Source organism: Myotis yumanensis, unplaced genomic scaffold (genome assembly GCF_028538775.1).
Source record: "Myotis yumanensis isolate MYYU_CA2020_CCGP unplaced genomic scaffold, mMyoYum1.0.hap1 SCAF_17, whole genome shotgun sequence".
NCBI classification, from domain to species: Eukaryota; Metazoa; Chordata; class Mammalia; order Chiroptera; family Vespertilionidae; genus Myotis; species Myotis yumanensis.
The window spans coordinates 32612398-32632154 of NW_027223768.1; the positions used below are offsets into that span (position 1 = coordinate 32612398).

General features: G+C 39.7%; 1 protein-coding gene across 1 annotated transcript; it reads right to left on the reverse strand.

Annotated features, from left to right (window-relative positions):
* Positions 1-2163: 2163 nt before the first annotated feature.
* LOC138996175 (membrane cofactor protein-like) lies at positions 2164-19163 on the reverse strand. The gene is made up of 10 exons (XM_070397129.1): positions 19046-19163; positions 17910-18095; positions 17245-17344; positions 12457-12542; positions 11505-11702; positions 6155-6337; positions 5258-5305; positions 3590-3640; positions 2746-2781; positions 2164-2222 (listed from the first exon to the last, which is right to left on the reverse strand). The coding sequence occupies exons 1-10, from the start codon at positions 19161-19163 to the stop codon at positions 2164-2166; spliced, it is 1065 nt and encodes a 354-aa protein (XP_070253230.1).
* Between the last annotated feature and the right edge of the window lie 594 nt (positions 19164-19757).

The following is a 19757-nucleotide window of genomic DNA, read 5'->3' on the forward strand; positions in this document are numbered from 1 at the left end:
ACTGCCCTCTGTCTCAATGGGATGTTATAATCCCCCACCACCACCATTTTTCACAGCAGATGTTATGGGGACTCCTCTTCCTGGTACTGGTGCCCCAAACGGAAGCACCTGGTGTGGAGCTGAGACTCCTCAATCCTTAGGGCAGACCTCTGGGGCTAAAATATCCCCCTCAATTGTCAGTTTCCACCCTGTGGGTGTGGGACCTGCCAGTTCAGCATCTCTGCCCCTTCCACTAGTCTTGACATGACTTCTCCTTTAAATCATTAATGTACTATTTTGTGGGTGTTTTTTGTTTTTGTTTTGTAAGAGAACATTTATTTGGTAAATTATAAAGGTAGAAAAGTAATTCCAAGAAGCAAACAAGTTATGGAGGTAAAGGAAGGGCCCTTGGAGTTTGGGAATGAGGAAGCTAATGGTAATGTGTGTGTGGGGGGGGGGGGCGGGGGGGGGCAGGGGGAAGGCAAGGACAAGCTCCCTGGAGGGAGAGCACCCTATTTTGTTTTTTTTAAGATTAAAAAAAACTTTTTAAATAGAGAGGAAGGGAGAGGGAGAGAGAGAAACATCAATGTGAGTGCGAAACATCCATAGGATGCCCCTGCACACGCTTTACCTGGGTTTGAGGCCACAACCCGGCATATGTCCTGACCGGGGATGGAACCAGCAACCTTTTGGTGCACGGGATGACACCCAACCAACTGAGTCACAGTGGTAAGGGATATATATGTACTCTCTTGAGGGTGGTGAAATCCTTTATAGGATTTCTGCTCAGCTAGTTTTCAGATGGTTCTCAAGAATGGTTGTGCTATAATTTAATTGTAATTTTCATAGCAGGAGATGAGCACAGAGTTTACCTATTCTACAATCTTGACTGGAAGTCAGGTTTTAGCTTTTAAGATAAGTTAGCAGATCTCTTTCACAGAAAGACGTGTGTGTTTCAGTAGGCTACCTCTGCACTGTGCCCTGGGGGGGACCCTTTAAGTACTATATCTCAGTTCGCTATAGCCTTGTGAGTCTCATGGACATAAGCCCCATTGCTTTCAAAGCCAGATGTTTGGGGGGCTCATCTCTAAGGTGTTGGGCTTAAATGATGGGGTACCAGATGTGAAGTTCAAACACTTCACTCCTCAGGGAGAAGTTCAGAGATGGGTTCCCGCCTGATTGTGGGTCACCGTGCCATGGGTGAGATGTATGGAGAGATTGTGTTTCAGGTTCTCCTACCCATTTTGAGTGGGTTTTTCTCCACCTAATGTGTAGAAGTTGGTCAGCTAGCTTTTGGATGGCTTTCAGAAGGAATTGTTCCGTGTAGCTGTAGATTTGATGTGTTGGAGAAGAGGTTAGTTTAGGATCTTCCTATGTCACCATCTTGAATGGGATGTTCAGCTTACAAGACCCAATAGGGGAAAAAAAAGTAGAGAATTAAAAAAAAAAAAGACCCCATAGCTAGAAAGAATTTTATTATATTTCTTAAGGAGCCTTTAAGTATTTTGGTACAGCGATATTTTTTTTAATATATTTTATTGATTTTTTTACAGAGAGGAAGGGAGAGGGATAGAGAATTAGAAACATTGATGAGAGAGAGAGAAACTTCAATCAGCTGCCTCCTGCACGCCCCCCACTGGGGATGTGCCCGCAACCAAGGCACATGCCCTTTACCGGAATCGAACCTGGGACCCTTGAGTCCGCAGGCCGACGCTCTATCCACTGAGCCAAACCGGTTCGGCTCTACATAGCTTCTTACAAAATTCCTGTTCTGCAGACAAATGGAAGCTTTCATCCTAAAAATTCCAGTGGACATACTTTAAAGTCTCCACAATGAACTATTTGAAATTTAATCCTGGCCACAGGCTCACTTTAGGAAATAGGGTATATCTAGAATTGGGAAGGTCCAATCATGGTCCATGATTTGCAGCAAACTTAAACCTCAAACCTCACACAAAAAAACTTTCTTACAGTCATAATAACCAAATTATTATGCACAGATTATTCCTGTTGCAATGATGCGAAAGGCAGCTGAAACTGATTTTAGGAAAGAACTCTACTTCAGATGGTGCACTAATGTAGCACATTTTAAAAATAGATGGTAAGCAATACAAACAAAAGCAGCACAAAAGTATGTCAAGAGTGAAAAGGATCAATACATGAGAATAAATGTTTAATTTACCCTTACTTCCCTCTGTGAAGACACTTGTACACAGAGATGAAAATTACTGCAATGCCAACAACTGTAAGGAACCAGAAAATAAATGACATGTAACTCTGAAAAATAATTTCCAAGATTCAAGCACTAGAAGAAGAAATTACTGTCAGTTACATTTCAGTGCTCAAAAGTGTTATTTTTAAAGCACAGATACATTTATATTCCATCTGGATTTTTCACTATCTAAGTGCAATTCCCTGGGATCACTTAACTGGTCCACAGTAAGTCAGAGAAGTGTCCTGTTTAGTTTAGAAAATTACCCATATTTGAGATGAAAAGTCATATGACTAATCATCTTGGAAAAAAAAGTATTATTTCGAGTTTGTTACTAAGTGGACATATAGAAAACTGTATACATGAATATACAATCACCAACAACAGGTGTATATCGTACGAAAGGTCCGTTTTTTTCTATACTGGTTTAATTTCAAGCTGAAAAATCATCAGAAAAGAATGCACTCTATAAAAAATAAAAAAGAATGCACTCTATGTAATAGAAAAGAATGTAATATTTTGATTTCAATGGTATTCAAGTGTGATATACTTACATATGGTAAGACTAAATAGAGCAATGGTTCCTGGTGCTGAGAAAAAAAAGAAAAGTAGTTTTAAAGATATTGAGCATGTATGGGTCCCAGATAGCAGTTTTTTGTTTGTTTGTTTGTTTTGTTTGTTTGTTTGTTTGTTTGTTTACTTTTGATCTGATCATCTAAACACTACAGAAAAAAAGGAATCGTTCTAGTATTATCATGACTGCTAGTATATCCAAATTGCTTTGCTCAAAGAACACTTCAAATAGATTCTGGCTATAGGATGTGCCTTGTGAAACTCTTAATAGGAACCTCACTTGTCATTGTTTTGTGCTATAGTTACCACACCAGGTTATTTAGTAAAGGTTAATAGGACAACTAAAATTCTCAAGATTAGAGAAAATTACTTGCATGTGTCTATACATACTATCACATTTGTTATGGTATCTGCAATACTAAAGTAACTATAAATGTCAATTATTCCTAATAATTTGTGACATCTTGTTTTTTCTCTGTCTACAAATAATTGGAACATAATATATTCATGTAGAACTCTAAGGTCTCATAATAAAGAATTATTAAGAACTAAACTAATGCCCTAGCAGGTTTGGCTCAGTGGATAGAGCGTCGACCAGTGGACTGAAGGGTCCTGGGTTTGATTCCGGTCAAGGGCCCGTACCTCGGTTGCAGGCTCCTCCCCGGCCCAGGCCCTGGTCAGGCCTCCCACAGCAGGCAACCAATGGATGTGTTTCACATTGATATTTCTCTCTATCTTTGCCTCTCTTTTCCACTCTCCAAAAAAATCAATGAAAAAATATCCTCAGGTGGGGATTTAAAAAAAGAAGAAGAAAGAATCTAATACCTAATTCCACAATCTCTTCAGATGATGATACTTCACGAAAGTTTAGATATCCTAGAAAAAAATTGAAAGAAAAGAGAAAAGATTAAACTCCTAAATATCAACAACAAAAATCCCAACTCAATTCAAAACTGAGCAAAGGACCTGAATGACATTTCTCCACAGAATAGATACAAATAGGGAATAAGTGCATAAAAAGATGTGTACACATCACTAATCAAGGGGGAAATGCAAATAAAAACCACAATGAGATACTACTTCACATATTTTACCTACCAGGTATGAGGATGGCTATTATCAAGAAACAGAAAAGAACATGTGTTGGCAAAGAGGTAAAGAAATTGGGATCTTCGTGCATTGCTGGTGGGAATATAAGATGGTGCAACTTCTGTGGGAGACTAGAGCACCTATGAATTTAGAACACCTATGAGTTTAGTGTGTGATAAAACAGTTGGAGAGAAGACAATCCATTCCATAGATGGTGCAACTTAGCCACTGAATGGGGGAGGAGGGGGTGAAGGGGAGAAGAAACCAATCTGATGCCATATTCCATAATGAATCTCAGATATATCAATGATTTAAATGCAAAACAATGAAATCAGAACCCATGGTTGAAGTGTTTCTATAACTTGAAGACTTAAAGCTTTTAATAAGGAAGACACAATACTCAGAGCCATTAGGGAATAGTTCAATACATTCAACTCTTCTGCACATATAACTGTCCATTCTAGGAGAATAGCTAAATAAAATGTGGCATATATTAAAGTTTTCACTAAAAAGGATGGGGATAAATCTAAATACAACCCTAATCTAAGATAGTAAGTGTAAAATGTGAGAGTTTTAGAAAAATATGAACAACATGAATCTATTTCTGGTTAAGAAAAATGAAAAAAAGGCAAAATATGTATAACCAGTCATATAAGGACATGATGTGTCCTTATATGAAATGGTTAAAAAGAGACTTCAATTATGAACCATGATTAACTCAGACAATGGACTAGAGAAAGAGATGAACTAATTTTTTACTCGGTATCCTTTTGTAATATTTGAAAATTTACAAAAAATACATTTGTATATTCCTCATAACAAAGTTATAAAAAGAAATCTATATCCAATAAAATCTAAAAAGAAAATGAACTAGCAAAATTAGGCCATACCAATCTGGAAAAAAATTTTTACTATATATTAGAAGGTCTTTATAATGGGTTCTCACAATTAACAAAAATAATATTTTAGAAACCCAACAGAAAACTGAGCGAAGGATATGAGTAAATGAATGTGGATAAAAATGGTTTAGTCTCATTAATTATTAAATAAATGCACATTAAAACAAGACATGACTTTTCACCCATCAGCCCACAAAGTTCTTAACAATATAAGGAGGATAAAGAGTTAATGAACAAGCTACTAAGCACAATAGTGGCAGACTCATAGATAGAGAGCAGGTGGACAGCTCTGGTTAGGGGCTGGGAGCCGGGGGAAGTGCAAAGGGGAGAAGGTGGAGGGATTGAACAAAAACAAAAAAAAGAGAGAGAGAGAGAACTCATGGACATGGGCAAGAGTGTGGTGTTGGAGTGGGGAAGGGGAGCGGGTGGAGATGGAAGAGGGCAGAGAGGGAATAAATGGTGACGGGAGGGAAAAAATTAAAATAAAATAAAAATGTTACTGAACCTAGATAGCTTGTAACTGGTGGCTTGGTTGGACGAGTAGACTTGGGACCTGGAAAAATAAATTTTATTCCATTCATCAGTCTCATTAATAAAATTATGGATTTAATTTGATTTTTGATTTTTTTAAAAAAGATTAGCTATTCCTCAAAATTAAAAAATATGCGTACTTTCCAAACTTTGCATAGTGCTAAGTAGTTTAAGTGCAACCAATTTAAGCTGTATTATCACCCAGTTGGGAAGACATTAAATCATTTTACATGTAAGTAAATACTTTTGAAGTTTAAGTAAGTTGCCCAAGTGTACATGCCTGCGTATATCTGTGGACTATGGCAAGTAGTTTTAGAATCAGTAAGAATAACAACTAAAATGGCTATAAGTATGTTCTTCCCCCTTTTATTACTAAAAGTTATAAATTAGTGTAAACAACATGAGTTTAAAGGATTTTTGTAAAATATAAGGAAGATGTTACTAAATATGAATGACTCAAAATAAGAGGCTTTGACATTGAAAAACATAACAATGTAGGATCAATCACTTGGAAATTATCCCTTTCTTTTCATTTGTGTGAATTATGACTTTCATTCTGATTTAGGTAAAAATTCCCATGATTCATTCCATTTATTCTGGAAAAAGTGGTTGCTAACTGTAACATAACAGTACTGAACAAGAGGAACTTACAGACCTATGTGATGTACAGGATGTGCTAAGAACTCTATGAACACATACAAAATCACAACAGCAAAATTCTGTATGAACTTTATGTCATACATGCGTCATGAATATGAAAAGATAATTAATTACTAAAATTGCTTCTTTTCAGTTATTCTTTATCATTGATATTTAATGTCAAAGAAAGAAAACCTTAAAAAATCAAGAAGGAAAATTGTATAATATATACCTCTAATACATGTGGGCATCGCAGGCTCCCAAGTACTGTTTCCACCGCAGAACACTGGGTTGCTGCCAGTAAGGTAGAAACCCTTCCGGCATCTAAATGCAACCTCATCTTGGTAGGAAAAATTTTTTTTCATTTCTGTTACTGGTTTTCCATGTTTGAGTACTGGCTGTTTACATTGGACCACTAAAAAGTAAAGAAATTTCAGCATTAACAGAAAGTTGTTTTACCATAGCACCAGAAAAAAAATAGTGCCAAGTAGCAATTTCCAGTGGGAAGAGACAAGGAGTGAAAGGCAAGATATAAATATTTTTAAAAAGACTTTTTTGTGCGTTTTCATTCCAGGTAAACAGATTTAGAGAAATCTGATTACTGTTTTTCCACCTGAAACAGTCAATATAGTTTATTGGTTTCTTACATTTTTTTAATCCTCACCTGAAGATATTTCTCCATTAATTTTTAGAGACGGTGGAAGAGAGAAGGAAATACAGAAACAAACATCGATGTGAGAGAAACACATAGACTTGTTGCCTCCTGCACAAGCCCTAACCAGGGCCCGGGCTGGGGGAGAGCCTGCAACCGAGGTACATGCCCTTGACCAGAATCAAACCTAGAACCCTTCAGTCCACAGGCCGATGCTCTACCCACTGAGAAAACTGGCTAGGGCCATACATTTTTTTTTTCTACTGCAAAATTTGAAAAAAGTCTACCAGATATAAATTCTGAGTACATTCAAATGCAACTTTTGATACTCTAGCTCAGCCCTGGGCAAACTACGGCCTGCGGCCAGATCCGGCTCGTTTGAAATGAATAAAACTAAAAAAACAAAAGACCGTACCCTTTTATGTAATGATGTTTACTTTGAATTTATATTAGTTCACACAAACACTCCATCCATGCTTTTGTTCCGGCCCTCCGGTCCAGTTTAAGAACCCACTGTGGCCCTCGTGTCAAAAAGTTTGCCCACCCCTGCTCTAGCTCTAGAGATTTTTTCAAATTTCATGTTGACACTTATTATTATACCTTGTCTTTTTAGAAAACTCTTGTGGGAAGGAAATAGTTGAGGTAAAATTTAAAAGCTTCAAAGAAGCTAGCCATGCAAAGATATGCAAAGAAAAAGTTCTTTTTTTAAATTAAATCTTTATTGATCAGATTATTACAGTTATTCCTCTTTTTTCCCCCATAACTCCCCTCCACCCAGTTCCCACCCCACCCTCTGCCCTTACCCCACCCCCACTGTCCTTATCCATAGGTGTACGATTTTTGTCCAGTCTCTTCCCACATCCCCCACACCCCTTTCTCCCCCGAGAATAGTCAGTCCACTCCCTTTCTATGCTTCTGATTCTATTATATTCACCAGTTTATTCACTTGTTGATAGATGTGTATTTGTTGTTCATAATTTTATCTTTACCTTTTTCTTCTTCTTCCTCTTCTGAAAGGATACCTTTCAGCATTTCATATAATACTGGTTTGGTGGTGATGAACTCCTTTAGCTTCTTCTTATCTGTGAAGCTCTTTATCTGACCTTCAATTCTGAATGATAGCTTTGCTGGGTAAAGTAATCTTGGTTGTAGGTTCTTGCTATTCATCACTTTGAATATTTCTTGCAACTCCCTTCTGGCCTGCAAAGTTTCTGTTGAGAAATCAGCTGACAGTCGTATGGGTACACCCTTGTAGGTAACTGACTATTTTTCTCTTGCTGCTTTTAAGATTCTCTCTTTGTCTTTTGCTCTTGGCATTTTAATTATGATGTGTCTTGGTGTGGTCCTCTTTGGATTCCTTTTGTTTGGGGTTCTCTGCACATCCTGGACTTGTAAGTCTATTTCTTTCACCATGTAGAGGAAGTTTTCTGTCATTATTTCTTCAAATAGGTTTTCAAATAGCTCTTCTTCTGGCACCCCTATAATTCGGATGTTGGTTTGCTTGAAGTTGCCCCAGAGGCTCCTTACACTATCTTCATATTTTTGGATTCTTTTTTCTTTTTGCTTTTCCAGTTGGGTGTTTTTTGCTTCTTCATATTTCAAATCTTTCACTTGATTCTTGCGATCCTCTAGTATGCTGTTGTAACTCTGTATAATATTCTTTATTTCAGTCAGTGTATGCTTAATTTCTAGTTGGTCCTTTTTCATAACCTCGAGGGTCTCACTAGGTTTCTTGAGGGTCTCACTAAATTTATCGGTGGTTTCTAGAAAATTCTTAAAAAACCTTATAAGTGTGGTTTTGAACTCTATATCCAGTAGTTTGCTTTCCTCCATTTCTGTCATTTGTGACCTGTTTCTTTGTCTCCGCATTTTGGCTGCTTCCCTGTGTTGATCGAGTGGCTTTCTGTGCTAGGTGTCTTATAGGGCCCAGTGGCTCAGCCTCCCCAATTACCTGAGGTGGACACTCTTGGTGCACCCCTTTGTGGGCTTTGTGCACAGTCTTGTTGTAGTTAAGCCTTGATTGTTGTAGGTATCACTGGGAGGAACTGACCTCCAGGACAATTGGCTGTGAGAATCAGCTGTGTCTGCAGTGGGAGAACTTCTGTGCTGGAGATACCCTTCTGGAGCAAGACTTGCTTCAGTGGGGCTTTGGTGCTCACTGAGTCTGCCCCCTGAGTGTGTCCCTTATGGATCTGAGGAGTTGTAATCTGGATGGTCCCACTCTGACCACTGGGTACACTGGCTCTTGGATCTCTAAGGAGGTGCTAATTTAGCCTCTGCCTGAGGTACCTAGCAGGAGCCCAGCTGTGAAGCAATGCAAGCTTCTGTGGGGCCTTGGGCCTTCTTTTGGATGTTCTGGCTTTCTCTGACCCAGCTGCAGTTTGTTAGGTAATTATCAGATTGCAAAGGGCCAGGCCTTTTATATGCAAAAGCCTCTGCACACAGCTTGGGTGGGGCGGGGTCTCAGTGGATCAACAGGGTGGAGCAAGCAGCTATGGCTGCTCCTCAGTGCTGCCCTAAGAGGCCCTGCTTCTCAGTGTCCCAGTAATCACTGCAAGCACCTCTGAGAGAAAGCCGCCCTCAAGTTCCGACCAATGCCAGACAGTCCAGTTTCTCCCCGTATGAGTCTGGGTCCCCAGAGACTCACCCAGAACTGGAGTTCAGAGCAGTCAGGAGCTTGAAACTCCCTCCCGATTGAAAAAGACAACCGTGTCCTCAGTTTCCAGCCCTTTCCATGTGCACCGCGTCCTCAGCTGCCAGCCCTTTCCACGCACCTCTGTACCTCTGCACTTTACTTCCGCACCTCCTCTGAGTCTCAGTGTACTTTTCCCTTTCCTTCTAGTTGTAGAATTTCCACTCAGCCAGCCTTCCTGTGGTTCTGGATGATGTTTGTTTTGTCTTTTAGTTATATTTTTGAAGTGGTTGTGCGAGGCAGCAATTTCCAGTGTTTACCTATGCCGCCATCTTGGTTTCTCCCCCAAAGAAAAAGTTCTCAGGTGGCAATCACATATATGATCTGGGATATTCAAGAAATAAAAAGGCCAACGAAGTTACGGCCATGTTTTCCGAATATATTAGACTGCAACCCAGAGATTACTTTTTTTTTTTTAAGGCTGTAAAACCATTACATAAGCACACAGGGCTGAAATAAAGTTAAAAGTTAATACTAGACTTCATACTAGTGTACTCTGGTATTTCTCGTTCTACTCTATTTCTCAAGGAGAAAAGTGCCGGTCATGGCCTTCTAGATTGATTTCAGAATCCAGTAATGGGTTTGCAAGAATTTGGAAACACACACACACACACACACACACACACACACCACTGAGCTGGGTAGTAAGTACCAGAGAACATTTTACAAGATTAAATCTGAGCCATACATAAAGGGTCCATTATGCACAGCCTTTTATATCTTTTCAATTTTATTGATTTTTAGCTTTATTATCCCCTGTCTCCTTGTTTTAAATTTAATTTGCATTTCTTTCTTAGTTTTTTAAGGTGAAAGTGTCCAGATTATCAATTTGAGATATGTTTTCTATTGTATTGTTAGGCTATAAATTTTTCTCAAAGCAGTGCTTTTGCTGTGTCACACAAATGTGGATATTTTGATATGTTGTGTTTTCATTTTTATTGAATTCAAAACACTTTCTAATTTTTCTTGTGATTTCTTCTTTGACTCAATGGTTCGTAAGACATTTGTTTTACATGGTTGCCAAATACCGGCCAGGCACTGCTTGACAACAGGATAACGTTCTGAGAATTGTGGACATCATAGAGCAGGGGTGGGCAAACTTTTTGACTCGAGGGCCACAATGGGTTCTTAAACTGGACCAGAGGGCCGGAACAAAAGCATGGATGGAGTGTTTGTGTGAACTAATATAAATTCAAAGTAAACATCATTACATAAAAGGGTACGGTCTTCTTTTGTTTTTAGTTTTATTCATTTCAAACAGGCCGGATCCGGCCCAAGGGCCATAGTTTGCCCCCGGCTGTCATAGACTGTACTTGCAAAATCCGACCTAGATGGTGTAGCCGCCTATTTTTATCGTAAGAGCTATACTTACAATATAGCTCTTTTTGACAGCGCAGTTGGTTTGTTTACACCAGCATCATCACAAACACATGAATACTGTGTTGTGCTATAACATCCTGACAGCTATGACAGGATTTTCTAGGTGACAGCAATTTTTCAGCCCCATTATAATCTTATGAGACTATCATCGTATATGTAGCCCATCACTGACTGAAATGTCATTATGAGATATATGACTGAATTTGGAGATTTTAAAAATTATCTCTGTTTTGATTCTAGATTTATTTCATTATGACCAGAGAATGTACTCTGTTTCAATTACGTTAAACTTTAAAAAATTATGTTATTTCCCAGAATATGGTCTACCTTATAGAACATTCCATACCCACTAGTAAAGAGTAAGCATTTCGTTGATATTCAGTGGTCCCTTTCCTACAAAAGTCAAATCCCCTTCATTTTATCCCATTTTGGGCTACTCTCTAGCGCCTTAAACATTGTTTTTCCAACTCTGTGTGTACAGAGTTTATCATTAGTATCAGTAAGAGTTAGCCTTTTATAATTTACTCTGCCACTACCTATTGCTATATCTCTCGGATGATTTAATATTAAAAAAAAGTCTTAATTTCAAGCCATTGGGTGTTACTTTTTGTTTTTTCAAGCACAAAAAAAAAATCCTAAGTTATACATTTACACAGTAGTTCACATTATATAAACTGGAATGCCAAGAGCATGTTTAGGGTGGGGAATTCTACAATGGAACTATTTTTTATTCGACTTGACATATAATAAATTAAATTAAAATTTAACAGGAGGAGGAAGCACATATGATTCCTTATAGGTAAACACTCTACAAAGTTTTTTCACTGTATTTACCCATGAAGAAGGAAATACCTTTACCTTTACATTGAGGAGGGTCACTACTCCATTTGCCAGGCCCAAAACAAGTAAGCGTGCTCTCTCCAATAAGTGAATACTCCTGAGTCCCATTTGAAGGGTCACAAGTATAAGTCACTACTTCATTAAATTCAAATACAACCCTCCAGCTATCCGTGTATTTTCCATTACTTATATTTCCGGGTGCTTCACACAAAATCTCTTAAAAAGAGGGGGAAAAGAGGAAATGAGAAGAAAAAGGAAAGATGAAGAGAGTAAGACAACATTTAGTAAAATAAATTCACTAACATCTGATTTCTACAGTCTAGTTGTGAATCCAATATCCCTTTAGAATGTCTCTATGAGAAAGTGTTATTACCCCAAAGTCAAATCATGTAGAAATGAACTTTCAAAAAAAAAACCAATTTTATTGAAATATCTATATGAAATATCTATATTTATCTATAAGGCTATGATAAGTTTTGCTCTAGTCATCATAAGAGTTGCTGAAAATTAAAAGATATGGTTAAAGATAAAATTCACTGCTAGTTGAGAAATGCTTTATAATTTATAAGAATATAAATATATCTATTTGCCAGGTCATTGTTTCAAAATTATACTAATATTGTCTTTTTTTTTACTTTCAACCTTATGAGTACAGTGAATTTTCCAGAAGCTACTGAATGTGCTATTTTACCACAGAGTGAATTTAAGTGTCTTCCTTTAAGCCAGATTTTTGAAGGCATTTATAAAAGTGTAAAACAATCCCACTATTCTAACTGTTTGGGGCATCTTTTATTTTTTATAAAAAAAATACATTATATATTTTAATAAATGTTGAATCACTGTGTTGTATGCATGAAACTAATATATTATTGTATGTCAACTATACTTTCAAAAAATCAGCATAAGTGGGTCCCAAGGCCAAAAATATTGAGAATTGCTGGTCTAAATTCTAAAGTGAAAATTTACTTACTTTCACATGTTGGTATATCATGGTTCCAAAGCACCTTGCCTCCAGAAAGTTTACAAGTTAGAATTGGTTCACCTTTCAAGTAAAAACTAAATGGGGAAAAAAAGTTACTGTTCTCTTTACCAGTTAACAAGATGTACATAATAAAGAGGAAAATTTCATATAGTTGTTTTCTGCAATACAGACAAAAAAAATCAAAAAGAAATAGCAGCCTTAAAAGACACACTAAATCAGATGGATTTAATTGGTATTTACAGGATATTTCATTCCCAAAGCTGCAAAATATATATTCTTCTCAAGAGCACATGGATTTTTCTCAAAGCTAGATCACATGTTAGGACACAAAATAAGTCTTAACAAATTTAATAAGATTGGAAAAATACCAAACATCATCTTAGATCACAGTGGCATGAAACTAGAAATCAACTACAGTAAAAACACTCAAAAACAGACAAACACATGGAGACTAAATATCATGTTACTAAATAACGAATGGGTTACAAATAAGATCAAGAAAGAAATAAAAAAACTTCCTGGAAAGAAATGAAAATGAACACACAATCCAAAATCTATGAGACACAGCGAAAGCAGTCCTGAGAGGGAAGTTCATAGCATTATAGGCCTACCCCAAGAAACAAGAAAAAGCTAAAATAATCTAACACTCCAATTAAAAGAATTAGAAATAGGACGACAAGGAAAGCCCAGAGTCAGTAGAAGGAAGGAAAAAATAAAGATCAGGGTGGAAATAAATGACATAGAAACGAATATATATATATATATATTCAAAGAAACCAAGAGCTGGCTCTTTGAAAAGATAAACAAGAATGATGAACCTTTAGCCAGACTTATCAAGAAAAAATGAGAGAGGACCCAAATAAATAAAATCAGAAAGGAAAGAGGCTAAGTAACAACTGACATCACAGAAATACAGGATTATAAGAAAATACTTTGAATAACTATTTGTTAACAAGCTGGACAACCTGAGTGAAATGAACAAGTTCCTAGAAACATATAATCTTTCAAAACTCAGTCAGGAAGAAGCAGAAAACCTGAATAGACAATAACAACTATGAAATTGAAACAGTAATAAAATAAAAAAACTCACAGCAACAAAAAGTCCGGGGATGGATGGCTTCATAGGCAAGTTTTACCAAACTTTTAAAGAAAAATTAACACTCAGCCTCCTCAAACTATTCCAAAAAATTCAAGAGGCCCAGCTGGCTTGGATCAGTGGTTGAGCGTTGACCTACAACCAGGAGGTCACAGTTCAATTCCTGACCAGAGCGTATGCCCAGGTTGTGGGCTCGATCCTCAGTAGGGGGTGTACAGGAGGTAGCTGGATGGTTGTTTGGCTGTTCGGTCTAATTAGCATATTAGCTCTTTATTATATAGGAGAGTATTGGAAGTCCTAGCCACAGTGATCACACAAGAAGTTATAAAAGACATCCAAATTGGAGGAAGTAAAACAGTCATTACTCACAGATGACATGATATTGTACATAGAAAACCCTAAAGACTACACACACACACACACACACACACACACACCTACAATTAGATTTAAGAAATTAATTTGGCAAAGTAGCAGGATACAAAATTAACATCCAGAAATCAATGGCCTTTTTATACACCTATAATGAAGTGTCAGGAAAAGAAACTAAATATAAATCCCACTTACCAAATTAAAAATATATTTAATGACCGGCCAGATTATTATGACTGGCCAGATTACGACCACCCCATCAGTACAATGAAGTGAATTAGTTATGCAAATAATAATCCTATCTAATAAAAGGCAAAAAGGGTAATTGACCATACCTCTGCTACACTTCCCATTGGCTAATCAGGGCAATATGCAAATTAACAGCCAACAAAGATGGCGGCCGGCAGCCACACAGCTGAAGAGAGCAGGAGGCTTGCTTGCTCCAGTGATGGAGGAAGCCAAGGTTCCCCGCCTGCCGTGACCCGGCTCTGAGCTCGAAAGCAACAAAGCTTCAATTATAGAAGCTAAACAAACCCCAGATACCTGCTTTCAGCCAGCCAGCCTCGGAGCTGGAAGCGAGTAGGAGCCGGCTCTCAGCTCCAGTGACCGCAACAAGGTTTCAATTATAGAAGGTAAATAAATCCCAGAATAAAAAAATAAGAAAAAAAGGAGAGGCTGGGAGCTTCAGTCGCTGGCCGACCTGAAAACGGCCCTTAGCCCCTCACCCAGACTGGCCAGGCACCCCAGTGGGGACCCCCACCCTGAAGGGGGTGTGACCAGCTGCAAAAAGCCATCAGCCCTTCACCCAGGCTGGCCAGGCACCCAAGTGGGATCCCCACCCTGATCCAGGACACCCTTCAGGGCAAACCAGCTGGCCCCCACCCGTGCACCAGGCCTCTATCCTATATAGTAAAAGGGTAATATGCAAACTGACCCTAACAGCAGAAAGACTGGGAATGACTGGTCACTATGATACACACTGACCACCAGGGGGCAGACGCTCAATGCAGGAGCTGCCCTCTGGTGGTCAGTGCGCTCCCACATGGGGGAGCTCTGCTCAGCCACAAGCCAGGCTGATGGCTGCCAGTACAGCAGTGATGGTGGGAACCTCTCCTGCCTCCTCAGCAATGCTAAGGATGTCTGACTGCAGCTTAGGTCTGCTCCCCGCTGGCAAGTGGACATCCCCCGAGGGCTGCCGGGCTGGCAGAGGGATGTCTGATTGCCAGCTTAGGCCCAATCTCCTGGGGAGCAGGCCTAAGCCAGCAGATGGTCATCCCCCGAGGGGTCCCAGACTGTGGGAGGGCACAGGCCCGGCTGAGGGACACCCCCCGCCTCCAGTGCACAAATTTTTGTGCACCGGGCCTCTAGTAATAATAAAAACCTTGAGAGTATTTGCTTAGGGAGTTTTCAATATTTAGTAATTTTGGAAGTGTCAATGAAGTACTAATGGGGTGGTCATAATAATCTGGCCAGTCATAATGATCTGGCCACTCAGTGTTAAGTGTATTCCCAGATATTTATATTTATATTTATATTATAAATATCTGGGAATAAACTTAATCAAGGAAGTAAAAGAGCTGTACTCAGAAAACTACAGGACATTGGAAGTAGAGGAAGATACAGACAAGTGGAACCATATACCATGTTCATGAATTAACATCATTAAGAATTAACAATATCCCAACCGGTTTGGCTCAGTGGATAGAGTGTCAGCCTGCAGACTGAGGGGTCCCAGGTTTGATTCCAGTTGGGGGCACATGCCCGGGTTGTGGGCTCAATCCCCAGTGTGGGGCATGCAGGAGGCAGCCGATCAATTATTCTCTCTCATCATTGATAGTTCTATCTCTCTCTCCCTTCCTCTCTGAAATCAATAAAAATATATTAAAAAAGAGAATTAACATCATTAAAATGTCCATAATACCCAAAGCGATTTACAGATTCAACACACTCCCTATTAAAATACCAATGGCATATTTCACAGGCCTAGAAAAAATAGTCCAAAAGTTTATGTGGAACAAAAACCAACCCCAAGAAGCTACAGCAATCTTGAGAAAGAAGAACAAGGTTAGAGGGATCACAATACCGGATGTCAAAATGTACTACAAAACCATTGAAAGATCTGATAAGAGGTTAATTTCCAAAGTATACAAAGAACTCATACAACTCAACACCAGAAAGACAAATAATCCAATAAAAAATGGGCAAAAAATTTGAATAGACACTTCTCCAAAGAGGACATACCATTGGCCAATAGACATGAAAAGCATCAGTAATCATCAGAGAGATGCAAATTAAAACAACAATGTGGTCTCACCTCACAACTGTCAGAATGGCTACCATCAATAAATCAACAAACAACAACTGCTGGTGAGGAAGTGGAGAAAAGGGAACCCTAGTACACTGCTGGTGGGAATGCATACTGGTGCAGCCTCTGTGGAAAACAGTATGGATGTTCCTCAAACAATTAAAAATGGAACTGCCATTTGATCCAGCAGTCCCACTTCTGGGAATAAATCCTAAGAAACCCTGCCAAAACCGGTTTGGCTCAGTGGATAGAGCGTTGGCCTGCGGACTGAAAGGTCCCAGGTTCGATTCCGGTCAAGGGCATGTACCTGAGTTGCGGGCACATCCCCGGTGGGGGATGTGCAGGAGGCGGCTGATCAATGTTTCTCTCTCATCGATGTTTCTAACTCTCTGTCTCTCTCCCTTCCTCTCTGTGGAAAATCAATAAAATATATTAAAAAAAAAAGAAACCCAAAACACCCATCAGAAAGAATATATGCATCCCTGTGTTCATAGCAGCATTATTTACAATAGCTAAGATCTGAAAACAACCCAAGTGCCCATCAGTAGATGAGTGGATAAAAAAGCTGTAGTACATTTACACAATAGAATACTATGCAGCTGTAAAAAAAGAATGATCTCTTACCCTTTGCTACAGCATGGATGGAGCCAGAGACTATTACGCTAAGGGAAATAAGCCAGTTAGAGAGAGACAAATATCACATGATCTCATGTATATGCGGAATCTAGTGAACAAAATAAACTGACCAACAAAATAGGTCCAGAGGCATGGAAGAATAACAGATCTCAGTGGGGAGGGTGGTGGAGGGGACAGGAAGAGATTAACCAAAGATCATATATGCATATATGCACAACCCATGGACACAGACAATAGTGCGGGAAGGCCTGGGCATGGCAGGGGTTGGGGGAAAATGGGGGACATCTGTAATATTGATAAAAAGAAGATAAGGAAAACAATATGGAATCAGTAACATTTACCTTATTTTCTCTAAGGAGCAACTTACCCGTAATCACAATAAAAGTGAGCTTCTTTATCCAATTCAAAGCCCACTTGTGGGTCATATACTTTACCACTTTTCACATTTGGAGTTGGACATGCTTTTTCTAAAAGAAAATGTATAAATTCATTTTTATACAAATATAAAAACAGATGTAAAAGAAAATAAAAATTCTACACTGCTTGCTCTGGCTGGTTTGGCTCTGCGGATAAATCATCGGCCTGCAGACTGAAAGGTCCCCGGTTCGATTCCAGCCAGGGGCACATGCCAGGGTTGCAGGCTCGATCCCTTCTGGGGGACATTCGGGAGGCAGCAGATTGATGATTCTCTCTCATCATTGATGTTTCTATCTCTCTCCCTCTCCCTTCCTCTCTGAAATTAATTTTAAAAAAATTCTACACTGCTCTTGTCAATTCACGCAATATTATTTTTTTGAGTTAACCATATAACGTAGAGTTCACATTTACCCAGGCAACCAACTGCCTACAAAAAAATTCCCGGAAGATTTGTGGAAGCCTAAAAATCTGTCTTGCTATCTAAACCCATGAGAAAATCATCATTGCCTTAGTGGAAAATGAATCCAAATATGTGTTAAAAAAAAGAAAAGAAAAGAAAAAGGGAACACTGGAGCAAGCACACACACATAAAAAAGACAGGTTTTGTTTACTTACTGTAACAAGCTTCATCAACGGGGAACCATGTGCTATTTTTCTCACAAAAGGTTTTGAGGACATAATTAAACGCATAATAATATCCTGGTTTACACTCATAAAATATTTTCTCCCCAGGTAAATAGGAAGATCTAGGGGTACCCTTTAACTGCATAGACTGGTACAGTGGTGGTTTACCACAGCGACCTAAAAATAAGAAAATAAGAACATAAAAATAAAATATTTAATCTCTTTGACAGCCAGGGACTGTGGCCTGACAGCAGGTGGGTAGTACAGAATAAATGGAAAGGTCCTTGGCAAGATTTTATTTTTAAAAACTATACTTTATTGATTGTTTACAGAGAGGAAGGGAGAGGGATAGAGAGTTAGAAACATCGATGAGAGAGAAGCATCGATCAGCTGCCTCCTGCACATCTCCTACTGGGTACATGCCCTTGACCAGAATCGAACTTGGGACCCTTCAGTCTGCAGGCCCACGCTCGGTGAGCCAAACCGGCTAGGGCCTTGGCAAGATTTTAAAGACTTGTTCCCTACTTTCACCCAAGGGTCCTAGGAGTGGGCCATGTGCTGCCCTTGCTTTAAATATCGATTTTGGTTTTTTTGGGGATGAGCTGGATTTTTACTCAACAGTAAATTTAGGAAGCAAATATCAATGTTTTAGGTCTGAAAGATACACTATATAGGTATGCATCATTCCCCATTTCTTTTGAAATTCATTTCAAAAATCAATTCTCTTCCAAGAAGCCTTTTTTCTCCCGTGTTATCCCCCTACCCCCACCTCCACCCTCACCCCCAGTAATTCCTCTTCTTTTTGTTTACCTGTGGGCTTGAAAATCTTTTTTTAAAAAAGTGTGTTAGAACTATTATGGAAAATAACGTGGAGACACATCAAGTAAAGTCCTAAAGGGCTAAAAGAATGCAGCGGCCTCTCCTCTAAGGTTAAGGATCTAAGAAAGAAGATAGATCTACTCTGATCCCCGAGGAACCTGGATGGGTCTCACCTCAGATGGTGAGACCAGTCCAGGGAACTCTAAACAAGTCACAGATTACTCTGCTTTCATGTCATAGTCTAACTTCCACCCGCCCCCGCCAAGAGAATTCCTACTCTGGAGCGCACGCCCCCTCCAGGCTCCTACCGAAGGATGTGGGCAGCAGGAGCACGAGGGTCACTGAAATGACCCCCACGAAGCACCATGAAAAGGGACTCTCGGGGCGGCGGGAAGGTGCCCGGCGTGGCTTGCAAGACGCCGTCATTTTCCGGGCGGTCAGCCAACATTTGCTTTTCGAGAGAGGACGCCAGACGCAACAATGGCCCGTCCGCAGCCGCAGGTGGGCGTGACCTGCGCGGAGTCAGAGGGTGGGCGGGGCCAACCCGAGCGAGGACAGGCGGCGGGGACCAGAGGTGGTACCTTAGATAGGGAGGGGGATGCGCTGGTCCCTTGCTGGGCTCTAACCCACCCGGGTCTGCTGGCAGCTCGGGAAAGGAAACCATTGCTGGGGCAGCATCTCTGTGTCTTTTCCGAAGAACTGGATGGAAGAATAAAGCGCACTGATCTGAAAACAGGAACCCAGAGCGCAGACAGTGGGCCAGCATCCCGCGGGCTCCACTTTTGTCCGGGGGGCCTTCAGACTGTCAGTAGTGTCAGGACCCTTGCTCACATTTGGCTTGAAGCAGGCATTATTAGGGACAATCCTTGAGATGGCTGTGGTTGAACGTCCGCTATGGAATCCCATCAAAGCCTGCAGGATTCCAAAATCACTAAGATGGTTTGTCCACCGCACCCCCAACCCCTAATGTAAATGTCTCTGCCCCTACTTCCTTGAGAGGACCCCTGGGAAGGTAATTTA

Coding starts and splice junctions, on each gene's coding strand:
- LOC138996175 (XM_070397129.1), bottom strand. CDS start 19,163: ATGACGGCGTCTTGCAAGCCACGCCGGGCACCTTCCCGCCGCCCCGAG. Junction 17,345..17,909: donor CGTTGATGAAGCTTGTTACA/GTAAGTAAACAA, acceptor ATTTTCTTTTAG/AAAAAGCATGTCCAACTCCA. Junction 11,703..12,456: donor TGATATACCAACATGTGAAA/GTAAGTAAATTT, acceptor CCTCTTTTTAAG/AGATTTTGTGTGAAGCACCC.